General features: G+C 48.0%; 1 protein-coding gene across 3 annotated transcripts in view; it reads right to left on the bottom strand.

Annotated features, from left to right (window-relative positions):
• Nucleotides 1-1,520: 1,520 nt before the first annotated feature.
• The window catches only part of ETS1 (ETS proto-oncogene 1, transcription factor), a 123,298-nt gene continuing 102,917 nt past the window's right edge, over nucleotides 1,521-21,901 (bottom strand). For all 3 annotated transcript variants that reach the window (XM_081123032.1, XM_081123034.1, XM_081123033.1), the window contains 2 exons: nucleotides 6,543-6,661; nucleotides 1,521-5,638 (listed from right to left, as the gene is read on the bottom strand). In XM_081123032.1, coding sequence (XP_080979158.1) covers nucleotides 5,423-5,638; nucleotides 6,543-6,661 — 335 coding nt within the window. In that variant the 3' untranslated portion in view covers nucleotides 1,521-5,422. The remainder of the gene's footprint in view (nucleotides 5,639-6,542; nucleotides 6,662-21,901) is intronic.

Genomic DNA, 21,901 nt, shown 5'->3' with positions numbered 1-21,901 from the left:
CATGCACTACAGCTTGCTCCGAAGGCATTGCCAGGACGAGCCAGAATAGCGTGGGCAATTACCTTATCCCACAGCTCCCTGAAAGCCTCTTTTCCCTGTGTCTCCTTCTGTCCTAAACCCACCCCATTCCCCAAAAACCCTGCAGTTGTTTTAGGGGATACTGCTTCTCCCCCAGCTCCCATCCACCATACCACTTCAATACGGAGCTCTCGGCAGCATCATTACGAGAGGTCACCAGCCTTAGCCGGGTGGCTCAGCTCTTTGGAGCATCATGCTATAGACCAAAAGGTTGTAGGTTCAACCCCTGGGATCCCAGGGGAAGGCACGTATGAGAGACAACTGATCAATGTTTCCTCTCACATCGATGTTTCTCTCTCTCATCCATAAACATATCTTCAAGTGAGAATTAAAAGAGAGAGAGATCACCAGCCCAGTTGTCTGAGTCCCTCAGCTAAACTCCTAGTTTGAGAAGCACAAGGTCTAAGCTGGTTTCATTCGAGCATGTCTTGTGTCTTTTAATCTGGTCAGCATTAAATCAGATACTTTGAGGTGTAACAGCAACTTGGCAGTGAAGGAAAGCTCTCTGCCCAAATCCTTGACTGAGGCAGAAACCTATTCTCTGTGTTCTGTTTGTTTAGGGGGAGAATCCTTCAGATGTGGCCTCAGGAGGGCTCAGGAGTTGTGACTTTGCCCAGGTTTGCAGCTGAAGTCTTAAAAATAAAAGGACCTCAAGCCATCTTCCCCAAGTCTCTGAGCCAGTGGCGGTGGCCTAACCAGGATGTCAGACCCAGCGCCCTCCTCGCGGGCAACTGGGCGCCCCGACCACCAGACCACACAGTTGGTGCTTAACGTTCACTCAGCAAACCTCAAGTTCCAGGCCCGAAGAAACAGCTTTTCCAAAAACAGAGCTCTCTTTGTGAACAATTCAGCAAAAATTCTCTTTCCAGCTGTGAGGTGGGATTCGTGTTGCAAATGTTGGTGTTAATTAAAAACATCCACCTTCTCCAGTTTCAACAGTAAGAGGAAAGCACCACGCAGGGTGGGTTCCGAAGCATTCCTCCCCGAAGCACTTACAAACACGGTTTTATTTATGACATGGGTGCTGGGGCTGCTGACAGATACTACCATCCTTAATCCTCAGTCCCCCCCAAAAAAGAACTGGGGTCAAGGACATGGGTGTGATGGGTCCAAACTGGCACAGAGGAGACTGGTGTCCCAGGAAGAAACATAAAACGGCTCTAATCCAGAGCATCAGGAAAGATGTTCACCTTCCTGTTAGCATCAGGAACTTGGCCTAGTTGAAATCAGATGTTTATCTGCTGATAAAAATAAGCAATTTTTCTCTACATTGTTTTTAGTCCTTCCAACATGAAGGAAATGAGGTACGATACGATCAGGGGCATCTCACAAAGGATGACACCACGTATTATTCAACAACTGGGATGTGGGATCACCCTTCCCTATATTCTCCCCGCAGTTCTCGCTTGATTGGGAAATCTTTTTTTCTTTTTTTTAATATATCTTTATTGAGTTCAGAGAGAGGAAAGGAGAGGGAGAGAGAGATAGAAACATCCATGATGAGAGAGTCATCAATCGGCTGCCTCCTGCACGCCCCCGACTGGGGATCGAGCCCGCAACCCGGCATGTGCCCTGACTGGGAATCGAACCCCAATCGCCTGGATCCCCAGTCGACGCTCAATCGCTGAGCCACGCCTGGCCGGGCATTGACTGGGAAATCTTTATCCAAAAGGGTGCAGGGCTGCTGAGACCGGCAAGGCTGAGCTGCGCCCCTTCCTGCGCTGAGCTCTGGTTGGTTCATTTGTCCCACGGCCCACAGGAACCAGGCAGGAAAGAATCAAGCCAAACCCACATCGTTATAAATGAATTTCTTTGTTTTTAATCTCACACAGTTTAAAATACAATATGAAATCAGGCTACAGTATATAAAAAACTCTCCAGCAAAATGATGTGCCAGCATCAGCTACTAAATTACACAAACAAAAACTCCCCCATAAGAAATTTTTTTGCATTAAAAAAACAACACATAGACACTTACATCGCTACATCTCTAAGCTACCTCAGTTCTGATTTTTAAAAAGCACCTGCTTTTCCTTTTTTTCATCTTGCTTTTAAATTTTCAGCTTTTTAAAAAATATAAATTATATGAAAATACAAGTTGGAAAATAGTCAAACACAATATAACATCTTTTTACCCCTATATTTCTCAGCTTAAAAAAAAAAGTATTCTTAAAAAAAGTTCAATAACTGAGGCAGTATTCCTGATAGAGATAATTTCATTTTCATATATATCTTTTATATATGTATATGTATACATATATTTATGGTTCCTTGAAACTTCTTTGGAATGTAGGTAAGAGCTAACGCATTTATATAGACCCCAACAGAGAAAGCGGCATGCACAGCATGACTAGAAGAGAGAGGGCATCGCTTTCATCATGAAGATTAGGCAGGTTAATGCTCTAAAACCCAGAGAGTTCATCTCCAAAGTGAGGAAAAGCACATCTGATCTTGGGATGCTACCTCCAATCCCCGTCACCACCAAACCAGGGCTCCGTGCAGGGAAGTCCCCACCCCCTGAATGGAGAAGGGAACAAAGTGACTGAACCCTACAGCCAACACTGACGTGGGTTAAGGCATCTCCAGGAAAACAAGGGTTTCCCCCCGGCTAAACCAGATCTGCCCATCCTTCCTCTGAAGCTAACATGTGTTTTTTAATAGCATAAATGCAACAATTCTGCTGCATTTCCAGTGTATAAACCACCCACCACTCTTGCTGGGATGGTCTCTGGCCTTTGGACAGAAGGAGAAGAAGCATCCGGCCAGATGAACAAAGCTGTCTTAACTAACAAACTATCTATAAATACTGAAAACGGTGGACCTGCAGAGAAAGGCATCTTAGCGACAAGCGGGCTGAGGCGCATGGGAGGCACTTTCTTACATCTGAGCTGCTATGGGGTGACTGCAGGAGCTAGACACTCACACAAGGGGAGCTTTCGGCATAAATGTAACAGGAAAGGTGGATGGGTTGAGACAGTGATTTTATGCCCGGTTGCAAACAGCAGGCCATGACCGATGCCCAGCCTTGGTTCCACTCTCGCCCGTTACTGAAACGTGGAAAGACGTACCTAGAAAACCCAGGTATTATCTCGGCTGCAGTTTTGCATGTCTGCAAACACACACACACACAGACACACACATGTACACACACGCACGCACTCACTCACTCATGCACACCTTTGCCAGTGCCCAACAAAGATCACATAATCTAAGAGAAAGCAATGTAGTCCCACAGTTCCGCCTAACACTCCCTGAGCAGCTCCTAAAATATTTCGAGAGCTTCAATAAGGCACCTGCATTTGGAAGATCAGAGTACACAGCTGGGCTAGTTCTGCCTTTGCTTTCCAAGTAGACACTCTGGCTTATCAGTGTGAGCAAACTCGAGAATCACAGAGCTAAGTTCCTGATAGCGAGGGTCTGCGAGGGGACCTGGAGCAAACAATGCACTCTCTTGAAGATATGCTAGAGGTTGTCGGCTCTTCCAGAGTCCCAGCGAGAGCCCAGGAGAGGCCAGCCCTGAGAAACCCATCTCACCACCCTTCCCCTCTCCCACTGCGGTCTGCGAGGCCGTCCCACTGCCCTGGGCCTTGTTAATCGGGCATCTTTGGAGTGGGGGGGATCCTGATTGAATTAGGAACTTGTCCTCACTAGTTAGATGTTGGTCACCCCCATCAAAATCCCATTTTCAGATTACCCTTCACAACTGCCTCAGTCGATTAAGTTTATAGTTCAATTAGGGAAGAACTAAAAATATAGTTAAATCTCATGGCCCACCTTACTGTCGTCATTCGAGCTCCTTCCCTTATGTTTCCTTTGCCTCCTACCACTCCTCCCTTAGTCTTCACTTACCCGGAGCCGAGGTAACAGCCCAAGGGGAAGACCCAGCCAGCAGCTGCACTGTTCGCTTTCCATGCACAGTCTCCCCGGACATCCCACTCAACTAGCTTGTGCTCTTCAAAGGAAAGCCTGGCCTTGCTTTTCTCCACCTGAAGGCAGCCAAGCCCCCTTTTACCTATATGCTCCCTAATTTCCATGGTCCAAAATCCCAGTGAGTCTAAATGGCTTTGTCAGACGCTCTTCCACTCAGGTCCTGTCTGCTGTTACGCTGTGACTCCCGGTCAGAAAGCTGTACATTGCTCTGTCCTGAGTGAGACTGGGGAAAGCAAGAAGTGCGGGAGGCTGGGAAAATTAGACAGAAGGAAGTGTAGAGTGTTAGTCTGGAACACCATGCATTCAGGACTTACTTCCTAAGACCTGAGGGGTAATGCCCATGCACACAGCTTTACTCCAAGCCATATGTTACAGGTACAGAACCAGTAAAGAACCAAGTCAACCTTCCTCCCTCGATCTCCTTTCTGTGACTTCAACAGCGCTCCTGCATTTCCCGTGGTCCCAAGCCAGGGCTGCGAAATACATTCAGTTCAAGACTTAATGCTTCGGAGCTCAACGTTAAGTCTAAACCCCAAGAATCCACTAAGGGCAAGTAAGTAGAGAGGTGTGATGATCATTTTTTAAAATTACAGATGAAATTCACATGTACAGTTTCCTTGTACCCCAATCAACATCATTTTTTCCTTCATATATAAAGCCACCTGAATTTGGGGTCCCCGACCTCAGTGACAGCACTTTGCGTTTCCAGTGGGGTCTATATAAACAGTTTCCTTTCACTGTGACAGAATCCTCAGCTGGCAAATAAAAACAAACTGGCGTGATGCTGCAATACTGAGACCACCTTAGAGCTTAAGACGATTTTTAAGAAAAAACAAATACTGGCACAAAATTTAATAAAATAAATTTCAACACAAAAACAGTTTTGGCCCCTCCCACTGAAGTCCATCTTTGTTTTAAAAGAAGAGTAAAAGGTAAATAGTTCTTGGGTTTTGCGCACCCCCCAAACACAATGTTCTACCCCACCACCCCTCTTTTTTGCCCTCCCAGACCTAAAACCAGAAGCAAACTAATTGCCTTTCATCGGTCTCATGACTCCTGCCGCCTCACTTTCTTCAAAGTCCACTACTCGAGACACATTTTTTTTGTTCATGGACGATTTTTGAAAATGATTAGTCTGGTCCTCCCTTAGCCGATTCTTCAAGCGCCTAAGGAGCCCTTTCTGTCCTGAAAATTTGCTCACGAATGCCTCGTCCCACCCACCCCACCAGTCCTGGCTCTCCTTTGCCAACCACACACAATGGATTATAGCTGCAGTTCACTTAGCTCCCCCCTGAATGTAAAAAAAAAAACGAGTTCTGGAAAATTAAAAATAGAATAACAATTAAAAATTAAGAGTCCAACCGACATGGTTCTTTGCAATGTCTCAGCAGAGTTGCCCCGGCCCTCGGGCCCCTCACTCGTCGGCGTCGGGCTTGACGTCCAGCATGGCGTGGAGCTCCTCGGGCGTGTACCCCAGCAGGCTCTGCAGGTCGCACACGAAGCGGTACACGTAGCGTTTGCCCGCTGTCTTGTGGATGATGTTTTTGTCGTAATAGTAGCGTAGGCCACGGCTCAGTTTCTCGTAATTCATCTTAGGCTTGTTTTTCCTTTTTCCCCACCTCCTGGCCACCTAAAATTTAAAAACGGGTTGGAAGAAAGTGAAAATCTATAAAATAATCCAAATATACATGTTTATACGCCTGCACCCGTTCACGGTGGCCCATGATGTTCAGGTCAGTCAGTTAAGAGGTTCATGTACATGGGAAGTATTTTTCCGACTCTCTCTTCTGAATTCAGGTTTTTAAGGGTTAGGCAAAGACGGCAGGAAAGCTGACTTTAAGTTGATGAAAACGTAGTGACCCTGAACTTCTACATAATGGAGTTAAAGGGAAAAAGGAGGGTAACGCTGTGGCCTCCCTTCCCTCCCCACGTCATTAGGAGAAAGTCCTGCTTCAAAAGCGTGGAGTCTCCTGCGAGGGCTGGAGGAGGGCCGAGCTGCGGTCATCCCTGCCCTGCAGCCACAGGACGCATTTTCTGTTCTGGGGACAGTTCTTCTCAGGCCTGCCATAACAAGAGAGGTTGGCTCTTTTCATTTTTTACCCTCGGAATCGGGCACGGCAGAGAGCAACCGCTCAAAGAGCACTTGTTGGGTCAGAGAATGAATTTACTGAACACATTGCAGCAACCTTCCCCGGCCCCTGGCCTTGTGCGGCCCCTTTCAGATTCACAGAGACACACGGGCAGGAAAAGTGCGAAATCAGAGAAGGCAGCTCATCTTCACGGAGGGCGATTACATGCCCGGCATCTATGTGCTTCCTATCGGGTAATCCTGGGGAACAAATGGGCAGCGGAGACATTTCTCTATTTTCCAGATAATGAAACCAAGGCTCAGATAGGCTACGTAGCTTGCTCGAGGTCAAACAAGTAGCAAGTGGCAGAGCTGGGATTTGAATCTTAGAAAATGTCATCGGACTCACACACACCCTTTCCAGAGTTCTCTCCAACACAGTACTCTCAAGTCACTCCCTTCTTACCTCATCTGGGTCAGAGAGCTTGAATTCCCAGCCATCTCCTGTCCAGCTGATAAAAGACTGACAGGACTTATCAGTGAGTAATTCCAGAAGAAACTGCCACAGCTGGATCGGTCCACTGCCTGGAAACACAAGCATTGATTCATTACTCCAGATGCTCAGCGCTCTCGGCTACTAATCCCAGGACACAGCGCTCCCTCTTCCCCCTCTCTGTCCATCTATCCAGGAGAGAAGGCAGGGAGCATATGGTACACGTGTTAAAGGGGGTGCTAGAGCTCACACAGGCTGAAAAGAAGGTGTTCCTGCCACAAGAAAAAAGAAAAACACTTAAGACAAGATAGAAACTGCCTTATTTTGAATGGCTTAAGGGTCGGTCCATTTTTATTGCTAAGCAAACCCTAGAAAGAAAATATGGACTCTATCCTCTGACATATTCTAAGCCAGCAGAGTCTTTTGCGCCTTTAAAAACTATGTCATTTGCCTCAAGAAGTAATAAAGGTATCAACTGAGGAATGCCACTGCCAGTTCCAATCAGAAGTCGAACCTCAGAAGCACCCCTCTATAGAGGGGGCCTCTGGCCCCTGGTTTGCAAGCAAGAAGATCACTGTCCTCGGCTTATGTAACAAGGGCTTACTTGGGTGATAATATTCCTCTCCACCCCCACCCTGTCCTCCCAGGTCACTTACAGACAAGCACCCAAACAGACAGAGGAAAGTCAATGAATGGGTCATGAGCAATTAACTCGCCACCTGGAAGTCCTCAGAGGTCAGCTGACGACTATCTTAAATTCTTCCCAGGTTCAGAATAATCTAATTCACACACACACACACACACTCACACACACACTCTCTCTCTCTTGTATAAGCCACCAACACTGCCAAAATCTTAGTTCTGGAAGGCCTGACATACTCTGATAGTCAATTTACCTTATTCCTGAGATTCCTGCTACATAGATTTCCTTTTAGAATAACTCCCTCTTCAGAAATGGCAATGCTGACTGATTTCTACCTGACTTATGAGTGCACCTGAACGACAAATTGGTTCAACAGTCCATGCTGCCCGGGACACGTCTGCGCTGAGCCCTGCAACACCATCTCAGAAGCCATCCGGACGGAGAGGGACTGGGAACACCCAGTCCGGGCAGATGAAGGAAGCCTAGGGCACTCGAACTCATAGAGAAAAATCCTGAGTTTCAAATCTGTCTGATCCAAAGTAAACTGCGATTCAATAAGAAAGAAGCTTTTGGTTGGCCCCCTCTCCATCTAAAAACGAAATGTCCTTTATGATCTATGAGGGTAATCTCTTGTTCTGCCTCACATTCTACAAGGCATGTGCATATGTGTCACATTGCCGGCTCCTGAAGTCCACTGCCCACTGCTCTCTGTGCGTGAAGCACAGTGGCCTCGCTGTTTCCATTCCATCCCTGTGAAAAAGGAGCTCAGAAAAGTTATGTGACTTTGCTCCCAGCACAGTTAGAGAAGGTGCATCTGGGTCTGGTGTCCGGGCCTTCAGACTCCAAGCACAGGGCCACCTGGACAGGCACCAGGAGGAAGCAGTGACTGGCGTGCACTGTGATCTGACGGCTGGGACATGCTCCTGCGGTAACTGCTTCCCCGTGGTGGCTCCGCGCTCCCCCGCAGGCCCCACGCTAAATACAGAAAATGAAATAGCACGACCTCCTCCTTCCAAAAATGCACCTCGAGCTCTTTAAAACCATCTTGCAAGAAATACCCTACACATACCCTCGAGTAAAATGATACAGTGAATGCCTGCAAGACAAATTAACATAAGAAAACCGCCTGAGTGCTAGGTTCGCTGAAAAACCACTGGGTGTGCCATTCAGACGCATTTGCAGATTTCTTGTACGTTGAGTTAAAGTCACCAGCTACCACTCCCTGCCTGGGCTCAGGGGACTAAATGTGACATTATATGAGGCATCCATTGAAAAGCCCTTGTGACATAACAGGCTTCCTGATGAAGTGAAAAATGACTAGACACCCAACAGGACCGCTGAGGAGACATACAGAGAAAAGTCAACTACCCTGAAACGATGTAAATGAGCCCTCCTGGAGGCTGCAGTCTTCTTTTGAGTCAGGTCCCCAGACCTCAGACATATGGCAGAGAGATGCTGCTTTGAGGTCCCTGGTGGAGGGAAACGCTCTCAAGGGCTATGATTTACTGTACACCTACTGTGTGCCAGGCAGTTGATGCTCACCCCCTTCTCATTGGCTCCTCACAATCACTCCATGGGTAGTTTCTCCTGTTAGCAGGTTTGCTCTTCCCACATTCACGTTACAGCAGAGAAAACTCGACACCACCCGCCCAGTGTGTCCGCTGACCTTGGCCAAAGCCATTCAATCAGAAGTGGAGGGGCCGTGATGGGACCCATGCAGCCTGACCCTCAAATTCTCAGCTCATACTACATCGCCCCCCGATAAGACCACCCTGGGGGCTGGCATCTAATCAGCCTGCCTGGTCACACTAATCCAGGGGATAAACGGACCTGGCTTTTAAAAACCATCTTCTCTTTCTCCCATCTCCCAGCAGCCATGGGACACTGGACGGCCGGGGACTGTGGCATCTCCTCCACAGGTGACCCTGCCACCCAGTTAGCTAGGTCCCCCTAGCAGCTCACGTCATTATTTCTCCCTCCCACCATTTGCCTTAGAAGCTCTCTCACACGATTTATCTTAAGATCCCCTTGGGGAGGAGAGGAAAGGGAAGGCTTCTGCCCGAGTGAGTCCCGGAGAGGAAAGCCCAGGGCACACATGCCACTCCGGAGGCTGGGCAGCCATCGTGTAGAGAGGGGACTTAGTTCCTGTCTGGGAGCAGCTCCCAGGGGAAGGATCTCAGACAGCGGGGCTGTCACTGGTCTTCCCGCCTGTGCCACCCCTGAGCTGCAGTGTCCGCGTCACGGGCCGCGTCTGCCCTGCTCCGCCCCGCTCTGTATATTTGAGCCCTGGTGTCTGCGCTCAGGGTCCGGGGCAGGGTGAAGCCCTGTCTACAGGGGATTTTTTTCCTCATTTTGGGTTTTCCCTTGTTCAGAAAGAACCTCAAACTGTGAAATCCGAGGACGGAGAGCCCAGGTCCCGGAGAGTAGTGCTTTCTAACTCTGCTCTGTTTACACCAAAGGGGAGAGGGAGCAGAGGCAGAGCAGATGCCCAGGACAGCGCAGGGCCTGGAGGGGGAGGGACGGCCCTGCTCAGCTTCTCCACAGCGCAGTCAAAACAGGTGATGTCAGCCGCTTTCCCTCCCGCAAGTCTTGAAGAAAACTCATGTGCGCACACCCAGAGCGAGGGGCACACAGGGCTCTCGGCCTGGGTTTCTGCAAGTCGCCGCCTACCCTTCAGGAAGGCCACGGTGTGGCACCAAGTACAGGGAATCCGTGACTCCTCTCAGGGTCCTTTCTGGTACCTTTGTGCCAACCCCTGAACTGCCCTTTGGTTGTGGGAGCAACAGAAACAGGGAGGCATGGGGTCCTCTCCCAGCAAGAAGGCGATTCCTGGGTGGGCTTTGTCCTTGGCTGGGCTAGTGGACAGTCTTACACGAGAGCCCGTTTCCACAATGTGTGACCCTCGCTTCAGGTCTGGGAGGCAATTCGGGGAGACCTGGAAGCCCCCAATTTGGAGGTAGCTCTGGGCTTGGAATGCACGCTGACTGTGCAGACTTTCCAGCAACGTGCAAGTCTAGGCCCCTGAGAACCTCCTGTGGTCCAGAAGTGTGAAGACACTAGACGAGGCCAGAGCTTCCAGTGACAGCCTCTCCCACAGGATGCTTCTGCTCTGCTTCGCGTACGTCCCCCCGAGGCCGAGGGACCCCATCTTTGCCCTCGTTCCACCGTTTCCTAAAATTGTAAAGCCTCTCCCTCCACTCTCCCTGCACCTCCTCTCACGCCCGGGCCCAGCCCCATCCACCCACCCAAGCCGACTGCGGCCCCAGTGACCTCTGACCCAGGGAGCGGAGAATGGTGCTAAGAATAGTGCCAGCCGTGGGAAGGGGAGCTCACACACTAAATGTGACTCACAATGGTGTCCCTGTCTGGGCCCTGGGCCGTCAACGGCGGCCTTCACCAGGCTGCCCTGGGTGTCACACATCAGGAATCCGGTGGCATCACTGGGAGACTATGCTTCTCAAGTCGCAGCTCTGAGCCACAACAACAGAGGAGTCCCTGTTAGAAGGAAGTCTCTCTCCCAAGAAGTGGGGGGAGGGCGCCACACACCCCCCCCCCAAGTCCCTGGGCCTCCACGCCCCTGCAGCCTGCTCCCTCTGTCTCCTTCGCGGGCTGCAGCAGGGGGATTTCCTCTGCCTGCTTTGTTCTTTTCAGCTTCTGGGTAAGAGGAACATTCTTAGTACAACACTGACAGTCCTGATTTGAAGGATTTGATACAAATCAGAACTATCAGGTGGGTACCTAGAGCCATCCCAGGGCAGCAGAGCAAACCCCATGAGAGTGTCTCCCTCCAGAGGGGACCCTTAAGGCACTTCAAAATCCAAGGCTATATTCTCTCTTTCTTTTTTTTTTTTTAAGGCAAAGCTTCAGGTAAATTCCTACTCATTTTGGTTATGGTGTAAGTCCCTTCTCCTTGTCAAGCAACTGGCAGGCCTGCCAAGCCACCTTAAGGAGGGTTGGTTATCAAAAACCCCTGGGTTTTTTTGCTTTCTTGCTCTGAGTCTAAGAAGTGAGCAACTTAAATAAATATACAGCAATGGGCTAGCAAACAATTTTTTAGTAAGATCCTCTTGATAATAATCCATTTGGTAATTTGTCAGTATCCTTCCTCTCGTTTCCTAGGCTCCGAGGTCGCCCACCCATGCCAACGAACTCACTGTTAGAGAATTCAGGGCAGGGCTTCCCAGGTTTTCCTTTTCACCTCAACTGCAAGCTCTCATCTGTCCTCTGTGCCCTAGTGCGAGGAGGACACAGAAGAGGTGACTTCCATACGGATGGAGGTCACTCAGGGCAGTCACTCTGGCGGGCCGCCTCCCACTGCGGTTTGCTTATAAGACCAACCTGATGTTTTTCTCTATGCCCATCCCTCATGACTAGAATGTATGCTCAGGGCAGGGGCTGTGTTCTCTCACCGCTGAAATCCAAAGCCAGAAAGGTGCCTCACCACCAAACACCAAACAACACGAAGCTATCTGCTGTTGAATGACTCCAGCAAACAGCTCCCTACAAGCATGGACGAGAGCTGAACGGATCCCGAGTTTGCAGTGCCTGGTCTCTGACAGGAGCTCAGTAAACACTGACTGAATCGTATTACTACCACAACTCTCCCCCTGAAAAAGGCATAAGGATCTAAAAAGCTACTCAAACTGCTCCTCTCTCTTAAACTATATTTAGGACCAAACAGCAGGGGTGACTCCAGGCTATGTTTCATCAACATGGTCCCCAAAATAAGAACTACCACACCTCAAGTCCTTTGGGGCTTAATTTGCTACTTTGAGAAGCTAATCTCTTTAGCTTGACTCCAAAAGTCAAATCAAACACCGCATTTATTTTAACCTATGAAACTCTCATGGTTGGGCACCCTTGCAACAGAGCTGACTCTGTCTTAAGAGCACACATCTGCCAGGTGCTCCTGAAACAGAGGAACGAACCCCACTGGCCCCTCCCTTCCACCCAGGTGTCTACCCACAGCCAAACGATGGTGGCGAAAACAGAACACTCGAATCCAGAAATGACCCACCCATATGTTCATAAGTGTGTCTTTCTCTCTCATACTACTGTAGGAGCCTCACCATTGAAGGTGCAGTGGGTGACCCCAGAGTGTAAGCATCACCCCCTTTCTGTCAACCCCTTTCTAAATTATCATTCACAAAAAATTTCCAAACTCTCTCTATTTCCATTAAGTCCTGGTCAAGTTTAATAACAAATTAAACAGAAAACATCCTGACAGTTTCTTGCCCTGTGGACCAAGCTCAACCTGAAGCTGCACAAATCATCTGCCTAAGAATGAAAAATCCAAGAGATCATATTGCTGGATTGTTTGACAACCAAAGCACTGGGAGGATTTTTTTTTTAAAGAAAAGGAAGGATATCATAGAAATTTACACCTGAAGCCCATATGATCCTCTTAACCAATGTCACCCCAGTAAATTGAATTAAAAAAATAAAATAAATTTAAAAACATTAAAAAAAAAAAGAGTAGGGACTGCTTGATACTTTGGCTTGGCTTTGTGCCTATAGGTGCCTATTCCTCTTTATTCTGAGCTAGGCCCTTCCTTTGCCCACACCCTGACCCAATCTCATCTCATCTCCAACATGATCCATGTACAGTACCTTCTATAACAAGCCAACAGGCCTTGGTTCAGTGACTCATTATAAAGTCAATGTGTTCTCTACATCTGTTCCTTTATCAATGGCTAGTGACTCAAGGGCAGCAGTTAGGGACATAAGTTCTAATAATTCAACTCAGAACCACAAAAAAACATTCTAACCGGTGCCTGAAAAACATGTGAACATAATAAAGTTCTAACTGGCATCTAACAATGGAAACAAGCTAGAAAACAGCTCTACAAACAATTAAAACGACCCTTTGATGTCAGGTATATGTTGCTGACACCAGAAGATAAGAGAGAGCATCAAAAATAGCGATAAACCGTGTCAAGCAGTGGAAGACTGAGAGAGGACAGCAGACAGCATCCTATAGAATTAAAATAGCTACGTGCCTAAGGGAAAGCCCAAAATGGCAGGTCCACGCTCCAAGGCTTTGATCCAAATTTCTCCCTGATCGCTGTGCAATCTTAGAAAACTTATTTAACCTCTCTGGCCTTTAGTTTTCCCATTCCGAAACTGTCCCTGCTCCTTCCTACTTTATAGAGAGATAAATTAAGTCTCAATCATGAGGAAATATATAAATATATTTTTACCAGAGTGCAGAACATCTGGAAACAATATAAAATACAACAATGAAATTAAGGAGATTGAAACAATAGAAAATATATTTTTAAAAGCAGACGTTTCAAAGACAGACAAGAAAAAAGATGGAATTGAAAAGAAAAATAGCAAAAGCACTAGATAAACTTCAATGATTCTTCCAAGAATTAGACTGGGCTTTTACATAGCAAGTCTGAAAAAGGGGGAAAGTTGGAGGCAAAAAGATTAAAGTATATGAATGTGAAACGCTCCCAATAGTGGCGATGAGAACAACCAGATGAAATTTATTCAAGTTGGGACTAGCCGTGAAGTTCTTGCTCTAAGTCAACTAGGCACAGAAAGAGCAGATGCAAGCTGCTTTGCAAGTGAAAGTATCACAGACATTTATGGTTTGGGGAAATCTTGGCCACAGACAGACTTAGATCCTGTTTCCTCCAATGTGCTCTTTCTTCCCTAATCATGTATGCTGCTCGCCAAGCATGCTCCCCCCTGATTATTACGGAGGGTCGACCTGGACAGAGTTCAGCAGCGTTCCCCACAAATGTGGGTAGTTGGCCTAGGGGGAGACCCCCATCAGCATTAACTGAAGTGAAGCAAAAGTCTGTCCAGCCATCAATGTCCAGGTCAGGCTGGGCAGCAGGCCCAGGGGGCTGGCCACAGGCTGGCCTGGCTGCCCCACCTGGGACAGACGTAAGAGAGGCTCACTGGGGCCTGAGAATGTGACAGTTACACACTCCAGTGTGCGGAGAAAAGAGCCTTGTTTTTTGCTTGGGCTCCTCACACCTGCATGTGTTCAAGCACACATGTGCGTGGGGGTGGCCGCGGGAGAAAGGAGGCTGTTTCTCTCTTAAAGGGGCAGCCTGTGTTCAAGTGCACCTGCCGCCTTCCTGTAAACCCAAGGGCGCCGTCTACCCAAGTTCAACCTGCCCTCAGACGCAGACCTGGACAGCGAGCCAGGAAGCTCAAGTCAGGAAGTGGGTTTCCTCAGAGCTTTTCCTCCCGATGCCTTCTAGGTAACTGAGTCTTTGAAGAAGTCACCAGAAATGGGTTAGGCTTGGACTTGAGGGCATAGATTGAGAATTTTGTTAGACGCCAAGGAAAGGCCTTGTCTAACCAATGGAACTGCCTGAAGAAAATGTCTCCCTAAGCAACCAGGTAACAGGAAGAAAGAGAGAGGGGCTCACTGACCGAGGTGAGAAAACAGGACTTGAGGACACTGAAGCCAGTGGCTTCCCTCGGGAGGTCTCAATGCAGCCTCTGGGATTTATTTTATCCGAGGGGCAAAGTGTCCTCTGGGTCTCCAGGATGAGAGAAATGACTGGTTAAGAGGTCACACACCTCCACAGAGCTGTGCCCCGTGCACATCTTTCCAGCAGAGCTAGCCCCGTCCTAGTCTCTGAGTTTAAACTTTCACATTCACTCACCTTGGGAGAACTTTCGCTCTTGTTCTCTCTCAGGGAAAGGTGAGTCACAGGTAAGACAATGCAGCTGGTTAGTCATAGTCAACAACATGCTGTCCTCCAAAGCCCACCGCGGGCCACCAAGAGCGTTGGGATTAACCTCGGTCTTGAGTCCCGCTGTGCACTAGCCAGACAAAAGCTGGGCTGGGCTGGCCTGTCTGACAACCTGCACTTGTTAGTCGGGTATGTTGGGGGTCACACAACCTATGGCAGCCATGACAATGTGCTGCTCAGGTCTCCTGCTGCAAGGAGCATAACTGACTGGATGCACCATGTCCCCCTCCCAAGGCCAAGCTTCCCAGGGGCTGCTCCAGCCAGTGACTGAGCACGGTGGAGGCATGGAGCCCTCCCTGCGAGACGTGGACAGTGACTGAGCACGGTGGAGGCATGGGGCCCTCCCTGTGAGACACAGAGCTCCTCCCCTCGGCAACGTTGGCTAGAGGATTCCCCACCAGCCTGGCCAAACCTTCCCTGGAATTGAGCTGCAGTCGGAGGCTCTTCCCACCCCAACCTCCTTCCTTCCCTCTATCTCTTTACAGGGAAGGGACCTGACTGTGGTCTGAAGGCTCCCCGGCCGTCCCTTGCTCTCTCCCACTTTTATTGCAAGTCTAATCATGTGCTGACATCTGCTTCTCAGCAGAACCAAATACACCGCTAACATCGGATGTTTTCCTGATTATCTCACTATGAAACACTTTGAAAGGCATCTTTGTTGTTGTTTGTTGTGTGACTCTGGGCTAGAACTCTTTCCCCCTCTGAACTTCCCTTCCCTCATTTGTACCATGACAATTACAAAACCTTCCTCCTCATGTGGCTACAGGGGACAGGTAAAAAAAAGAATGGATATGAGAGAGTCTAGCACATGCCGGGTGTTTAGCACACATGTGAGTTCAGCTGAATAGTTGACGTGACCTAATCTGATATCAAATGTCTGCTGTACCTCAAGACAGTGCCAGCAATGACTGGAACTCCATACGTAAAATACACAGTTCCCTGACTTCAAGGAACATATGATATTGGAAAGACAAACAGGTTGCAGATTAACATGAAACAGTGGTAACAACTGGCACCCAGAGAATAGTTCCTAAGTACCAGCACTACCTGTGGGTGCTTCCCATAACCTAATCCATTTCATTCCCTCAACCATTTTGCAGGTAAGAAAACTGAGGCACAGAGATGTTAGCTTGTCCAAAAATCACACAGCTGGTCAATGACAAAGCCAGAACATGCCCAGGGAGGCTGGCCCCCGAGTCCATGCTCTTAACCCTTACACGATCCATCCCTTGGAATATAACCGTGGTGAAACAGCATGTGGCCGCCCTCTCGTGCTAACCTGGACCTAGATCGGAAGGCATGCCCGAGGGACAGACCAGCACCGATACAGCACCCACCCTGTGGGCATCATGTGAAAGTCACTCTATGGAGAACAGGGTGGTAGAGCTTCTCTTGAATCGAGTCTCTATTCTGAGGAACCAGAGCTGGATCTCCGGAGCAGCAAGGCCACCAGGGAAGAGAAGGAGGTGGCAGGGGGCAGAGCAGGAGCCTGCGTGAAGTCTGGCAGGGCCCTTGCCAGCGGGGCCGTGGGGAGTCCCGGGCCTGCTGCTCAAGGCAGCGAGGACTCACGTGGAGGCCTCAGCAAGAGCCTGACTGAACCGTGCTCAGTAGAAACATTTTGCTTCGAAGACAAAGGGGGGGCTCCAAACTGGAGGCAGAGTGGAATTCCTGTTGCCACCCAGCTCCATCACTTGTAGTCAGATTTGTTAAAGTAACAGTGACCAAAAAAGGGTGATCCCTGGAGATTCCTCTACAACAAGCAGGAGGGGGTGCACTACTGAGAAGAGATGGGTCAGCTTGGGGGACGGCTGCCACCTACACCCAGGCCCTGCGTGGCCTCCAGTTGCTGTCACTAGCTCCAGGGTTTGAGATCTATCATGTGAAGTATAAACGGGCCTCTTCTGCCCCAAAGGCAGTTTGCGAGGTGTCACTGTAGCTGACTCCAGACAGTGAGATGGCAGTCTTCAAAGGCAACAGATGGAAACAGAACCTCCCCTTTCCACATTTTTAAAAGACATTTAGGAAAAAATAATAATAGTGAGGCCAAAGCCTCCTACCACGTGATCTTTTCCACAAGTGACAGATGATTAAAAGAAACTGTCCCAAAGTGAATCAGGAGGCAGACGCTGCGAAATTGCTCTGCAGGCAACAGACCAGGGCTTCTCCTCCCACCCAGCTCACATCTTTCGGGAGTTTTCCTCCCTGCACTCTGAGTGTTTTCCCACCAGTCCTGCTCCTGAGCAGCATGGTAGCCCATTACTCCAGTGAGATCCCACATCCACTTCATGTCCAGCCTCAGGACCAACCATCCAACAGCCCAGAGGACCAGGATCCCCCCACTCCTGAGATGCCAGCTAGCAGCAGAGCCCACTCGGGCTGAGGGGTCTGTCTGGCTTCCTGCAATCCGCTAAGGACAGGGGCCTCCGAACCGGAAAACGGGGGACCCTCTCTGTCACTGCCTTTCTCATTTCTAAGCTCTTATCCTTCTGTCCACTTGGATGCTGCCCAAGGATGCTCTATGTTGAGACTGTGATGTGTTGCCTGGCCCGGGGACACTGCAAAAGGCAGCAGCTGCACAAAAAGGCATCCAAGCTCTATGCGCACTTCAACAAGTGTGCTCTTCTTGACTGTAGTGAACTCACACTGTCTTATACCAACAGCATTTACCCAGGGAGAGTATCTTCCAGTTTGGCTCAGGAAATAAACCCCCAAATTAAAAAGCTCTATGCTGTTCCTAACAGCAGTGCCGACTCAGGTTAGAATTTTGTAATCTGTACAAACTCACGTTGCACTGCTAATTTTCTTTAGTGACCCCTCTCCCTTTCCTTATCAGCAGCTTAGACTCATGCCCAAAGTTCCTGGTTGTCGCTTGGGCCTGAGAACATAGAGACTATTTGGCGATCAGCTTTCCTCCAGAAAACTGCCATTTCAGGTCATGTTGCCAAATCTTAGGTTTTATTCTGGATTGAAAGGCTCTGAAGTACTTCTTTTAGCAGTAACGTTGTTTATTTCTGAGAACATGTTTTAGCAGCAGCTTTGAGTTACCGGCCCCTAAAACTCAACTACAAGCCAGGATGCCCAGGTTCTGGGCTTGCTGGGGCTTTCTCATTGTGTGACTTCAGCCTGTCTCCAGGGCCATCTATAAAATGGCAAGGTTGCTTTCAGGCCAGGAGCAACTGGGGAGGGCCTGCAAGGGAATGTGTGGGGCTTCTTTTCCACAAGACTGGCATCTTATTCTGTTGCATGCTAAAATATTTGGAAGTGGAATTCCATTTAGTACCCAATTTAGTCTTTAGGAAACTGCGGGACTCCAGTGACAAACCCGCACAGAGCTATAAAACATAACTCCGTAACAGTTCATGAATGGCTCCGGGCCCAGCTTTCTTCAGGCCCGGGGATGAAAAGGGACCTGACCACTTCATTCATCATTGCAACCCAAAGGGCGGGGATACGCCCTGATATTCCACCAGGTCGGCTCAGGAACCATCCAGAAGGGACAGGAACGGATTCCTTATCTGTGGCAATGTCTGGCAATCTGGAATGGAGTTGGGTAAAGGTGGTTTCCAGACCAATAACTCTGGATTAAAGCCAAAGACCAGCCCTGCCCCCTCCTCCATTCTGCTAAGTCACATATATACGGAATTAATTAGTAACCAGCGAGAGACAAGTCCCCTAATCTGCTCTAAGGAGGTAACTGAGATAATAACCTGTAATTTCATTCCTTAATATGGAGAAAAAATTCATATGCAGGAGAGGCATCTGGCGCTTAATATTCAACTCAGGAGCTACCTTCTGCGCAGGCTGCAATTAGGAGGCCTTGAATAAGACATTTTTTATGCCTCAGTTTCATTATCTATAAAATGGGGCTGGAGATACAGAGAGAAAGAGAGAATACTATTTGACAATCCAGTATGTGACTCTATAGCTACTGACCCTGAAAAAAAAATTCAGAGATGCCTGTGTTTTCCAAGGATCTGAAAAGCAATTTGCTTGGGTCTATCAAATATATAGAAAACACTGGGCCACTTGTCTCAGATTGTTTTCTTAATTAGATGGGGCTCGTAATGTATCGTCGAACAAGAGAAAATGGAGCTTTCTGATTGTATCAGTTCGATAACCATAAGCAGTTCACAGTAAGGTAAGAAGGTAGATTTCGGCGGAAGCCAGCACTGCATTTGATGTACCTAAACTCGGCTAGCAGGCGGGCTTTCAAGCCATGTTATCTTCCCCCCACATCTTGACCTAATTTAACAAGTTGCCATGGGAGCCCAGTGAAGGTTGATGCAATTTTCTTATCTTTGGAGGAAGAATGTAACTGTGCAAGAAAATGTGAAAACTCGGTTTCTAACCGACTTCCACACTTTACAGTGCAGTCACTGAGACATCACATGAAGAAATAACATGTATTCCCTTGAAGGGGGTATGGGTGAAGGCCTAAGCTCTTAGCTAGTGGCAGGAAAATGCATTCTATTCGCCGCCCCAAGAATCTATGCACATATCCCTTCATTCGGGCCAAGTAACACTGACATAAGGTACAAGTGCTCCTACCATGTGGCCACACACACTCTGGAGTAATCAGATTTTAAGGGATAAAACAAAAAAAAAGAAGGCAGAACTGGAGATTAAAAAAAAAAAAAAAAATAGGTGTGACTTTTACGAGCAATAAAAAGTTTTGCCAACATGTATTCAATGATTTCCACCTTCCAAAGCACTTTTTCAAACTTCAGCTCATCTTAACATGTCTGCATTAGCGAGAGACCCTTCCCCATCCCCTAGGATGTATCTGAAATGTGAGGGGGCCACAGTGGGGGTGCGGGAGCAAGGGAGCACCACTGAGAATCAGTGTGCAGTGTGAGCAGGAGACTTCCCAAGCACTGAGCAGAGGAAAAAAGCCACCTAAATGTGGCCTCCCCGCTCCCCATATGCCTAATGACTGACCTTCATTCAAACCACAGCAATGAGAAAATCCAATGCAAGCCTAAAAACAATTATATTCTATTGAATTTGACAAGACAGTGAACCTCAAAACCTTCTAGCACTTATCTGCGCTCAACACGTGCTCAGAAACATTTGCTGAAATAATTGATTTGTTACAATGGAGCTTCCCTCCATGTCTAGCACAAGGTCTAGCACTTATTTGTTTAATTAACTGATTTAGTTCAATTACATTTTCACAGATCTTCTACCACCCAGATAAGGCTGAACACTTCTACTTTGCTAAAAGTAGAAAAGGGTACAAGGTAAATTTGCCTAAAATCACAGTGTGTGAGAGCTGGGGCTGTGGGCAGGGAGGGCTTCCGTTTTCTGGGCTATTGTTCTCACGGTGATCTGCGATAGTATGGAAAGTTAAACCTACAATTATAAAGAAGAAACAATGAATGGCAAGATCCTTAAAAATGTTGGGGGGTTTTAATTCCAATGACTACTTTAGTCTTTTAGACCTATAATGGTCACCATCCCTTTTCTTCCACTAACTGAATGTTTTATTAGGACAGAGAGAGAGAAGAGAAGGGGGGGGGAGGGAGGGAGGGAGGGAGGGAGGGAGGGAGGGAGGGAGGGAGGGAGGGAGGAAGGAAGGAAGGAAGGAAGGAAGGAAGGAAGGAAGGAAGGAAGGAAGGAAGGAAGGAAGGAAGGAAGGAAGGAAGGGGAAGGGAGGGAGGGAGGGAGGAAGGAAGGGACATCTATTAAAAACAATATATCCAAATAAGAGATCAAACAGAACTAGGACCTCCAGGACATACTTATATTTGTGCTAAAAGAACTTCTAATGCTTTCATCTATTTGTCCCCGAGTCTGGATTCCCAGAGAAGCCTCACAGGCAGCTTTTGGTGTTGGCTATCTTGACTGTTCATGGCCCTAATTTGTACTTCACACTCATTCCTGGCCCTTAGAATTTCCAGTCCATCTTTTTCCTTCTCTCCTTAAAACTGGGACACTTGGAAAGATTCCCCCAACTCTGAGATAATTCTTGTCAAGGTACTAAAATCATCTCAAAGCCCTTTAAGTCACTCCTGTGTTCTATTAGCTCTGCAGGCTTCTCCCACGTAGAAAATCCAGTAGCCAACACTTTGAGAGAAGTTCCTTGTAGAGGTGGAAATCAGGCTTTTACCATTTCTGGGAACATCGAGAACTTTTCAGTGTTGCCATGGACCCTTACCAGCATCTCACCCCATGAAGGTTGATCTAAATCACGAGGCTTTCTTTGGCCATAACCCAAACTTTAGGGCCTAAAATCAGTTTATTTCATCTCATTATCCACAAAAACTGCCCTAACCAGTGAAAATTTACAGAATCACATATGTAGTGAGAGAGAAAGAGGAAAACTGTCATGGGGAAGGAATTATGGTTGTGGACGTGGGTGGTGGTTATAGTGGCGATCATGCCAGAGAACAAAGACATACCTTGAACAAGGAGACACTAAGTTGAGGATATGCTACTGGGTGTTGGGGCGGGAGTTGTAGAAGACTTGGCTTTCACGCTTAGGCAAAGGGCAGGGCGTAATTCCCCTGCACCCCAAGAACAGGAGCCAGCGTGGCCAGCTGGGAGATGCCTGCCGCCTCCAGAGCCCCCAGAGTCATCTTACAGCCACTGTGGCCTTTCCTTGCTCTTCCTAATTAACCAGCACTCCCCCTCCATCAGTGTATCCAATCTCGTTCTTAAAATACCTACAACTATACTTGCAACTACAGAAGCTGGGACTTTTGTAGATCTTGAAAGAGACTTAATTTAACTTTTCCCCATTCCAGGTATCAACAGAAATGGGCAAACTAATAGTATGCTATTAGTTTCTAATAGTCTGCTCTCTAGAGATGGAAAAGGGGTCCCTTCAAAAGTAGCATGTTCCCACACCAGTGACCTTCAAGCAAAGACCATGGGGATAGTGTAGAAAGAATAGAGAGGGGGGGGCTTTTAAGTTCCTTTCTGGCCCAGGACTCCATATAGAGGCCTCGTCACTAACTCCAAACACA

Source organism: Miniopterus schreibersii (genome assembly GCF_964146895.1).
Source record: "Miniopterus schreibersii genome assembly, chromosome: 20".
Classification (NCBI taxonomy): Eukaryota; Metazoa; Chordata; class Mammalia; order Chiroptera; family Miniopteridae; genus Miniopterus; species Miniopterus schreibersii.
This window is presented reverse-complemented; position numbering and strand designations above follow the sequence as displayed.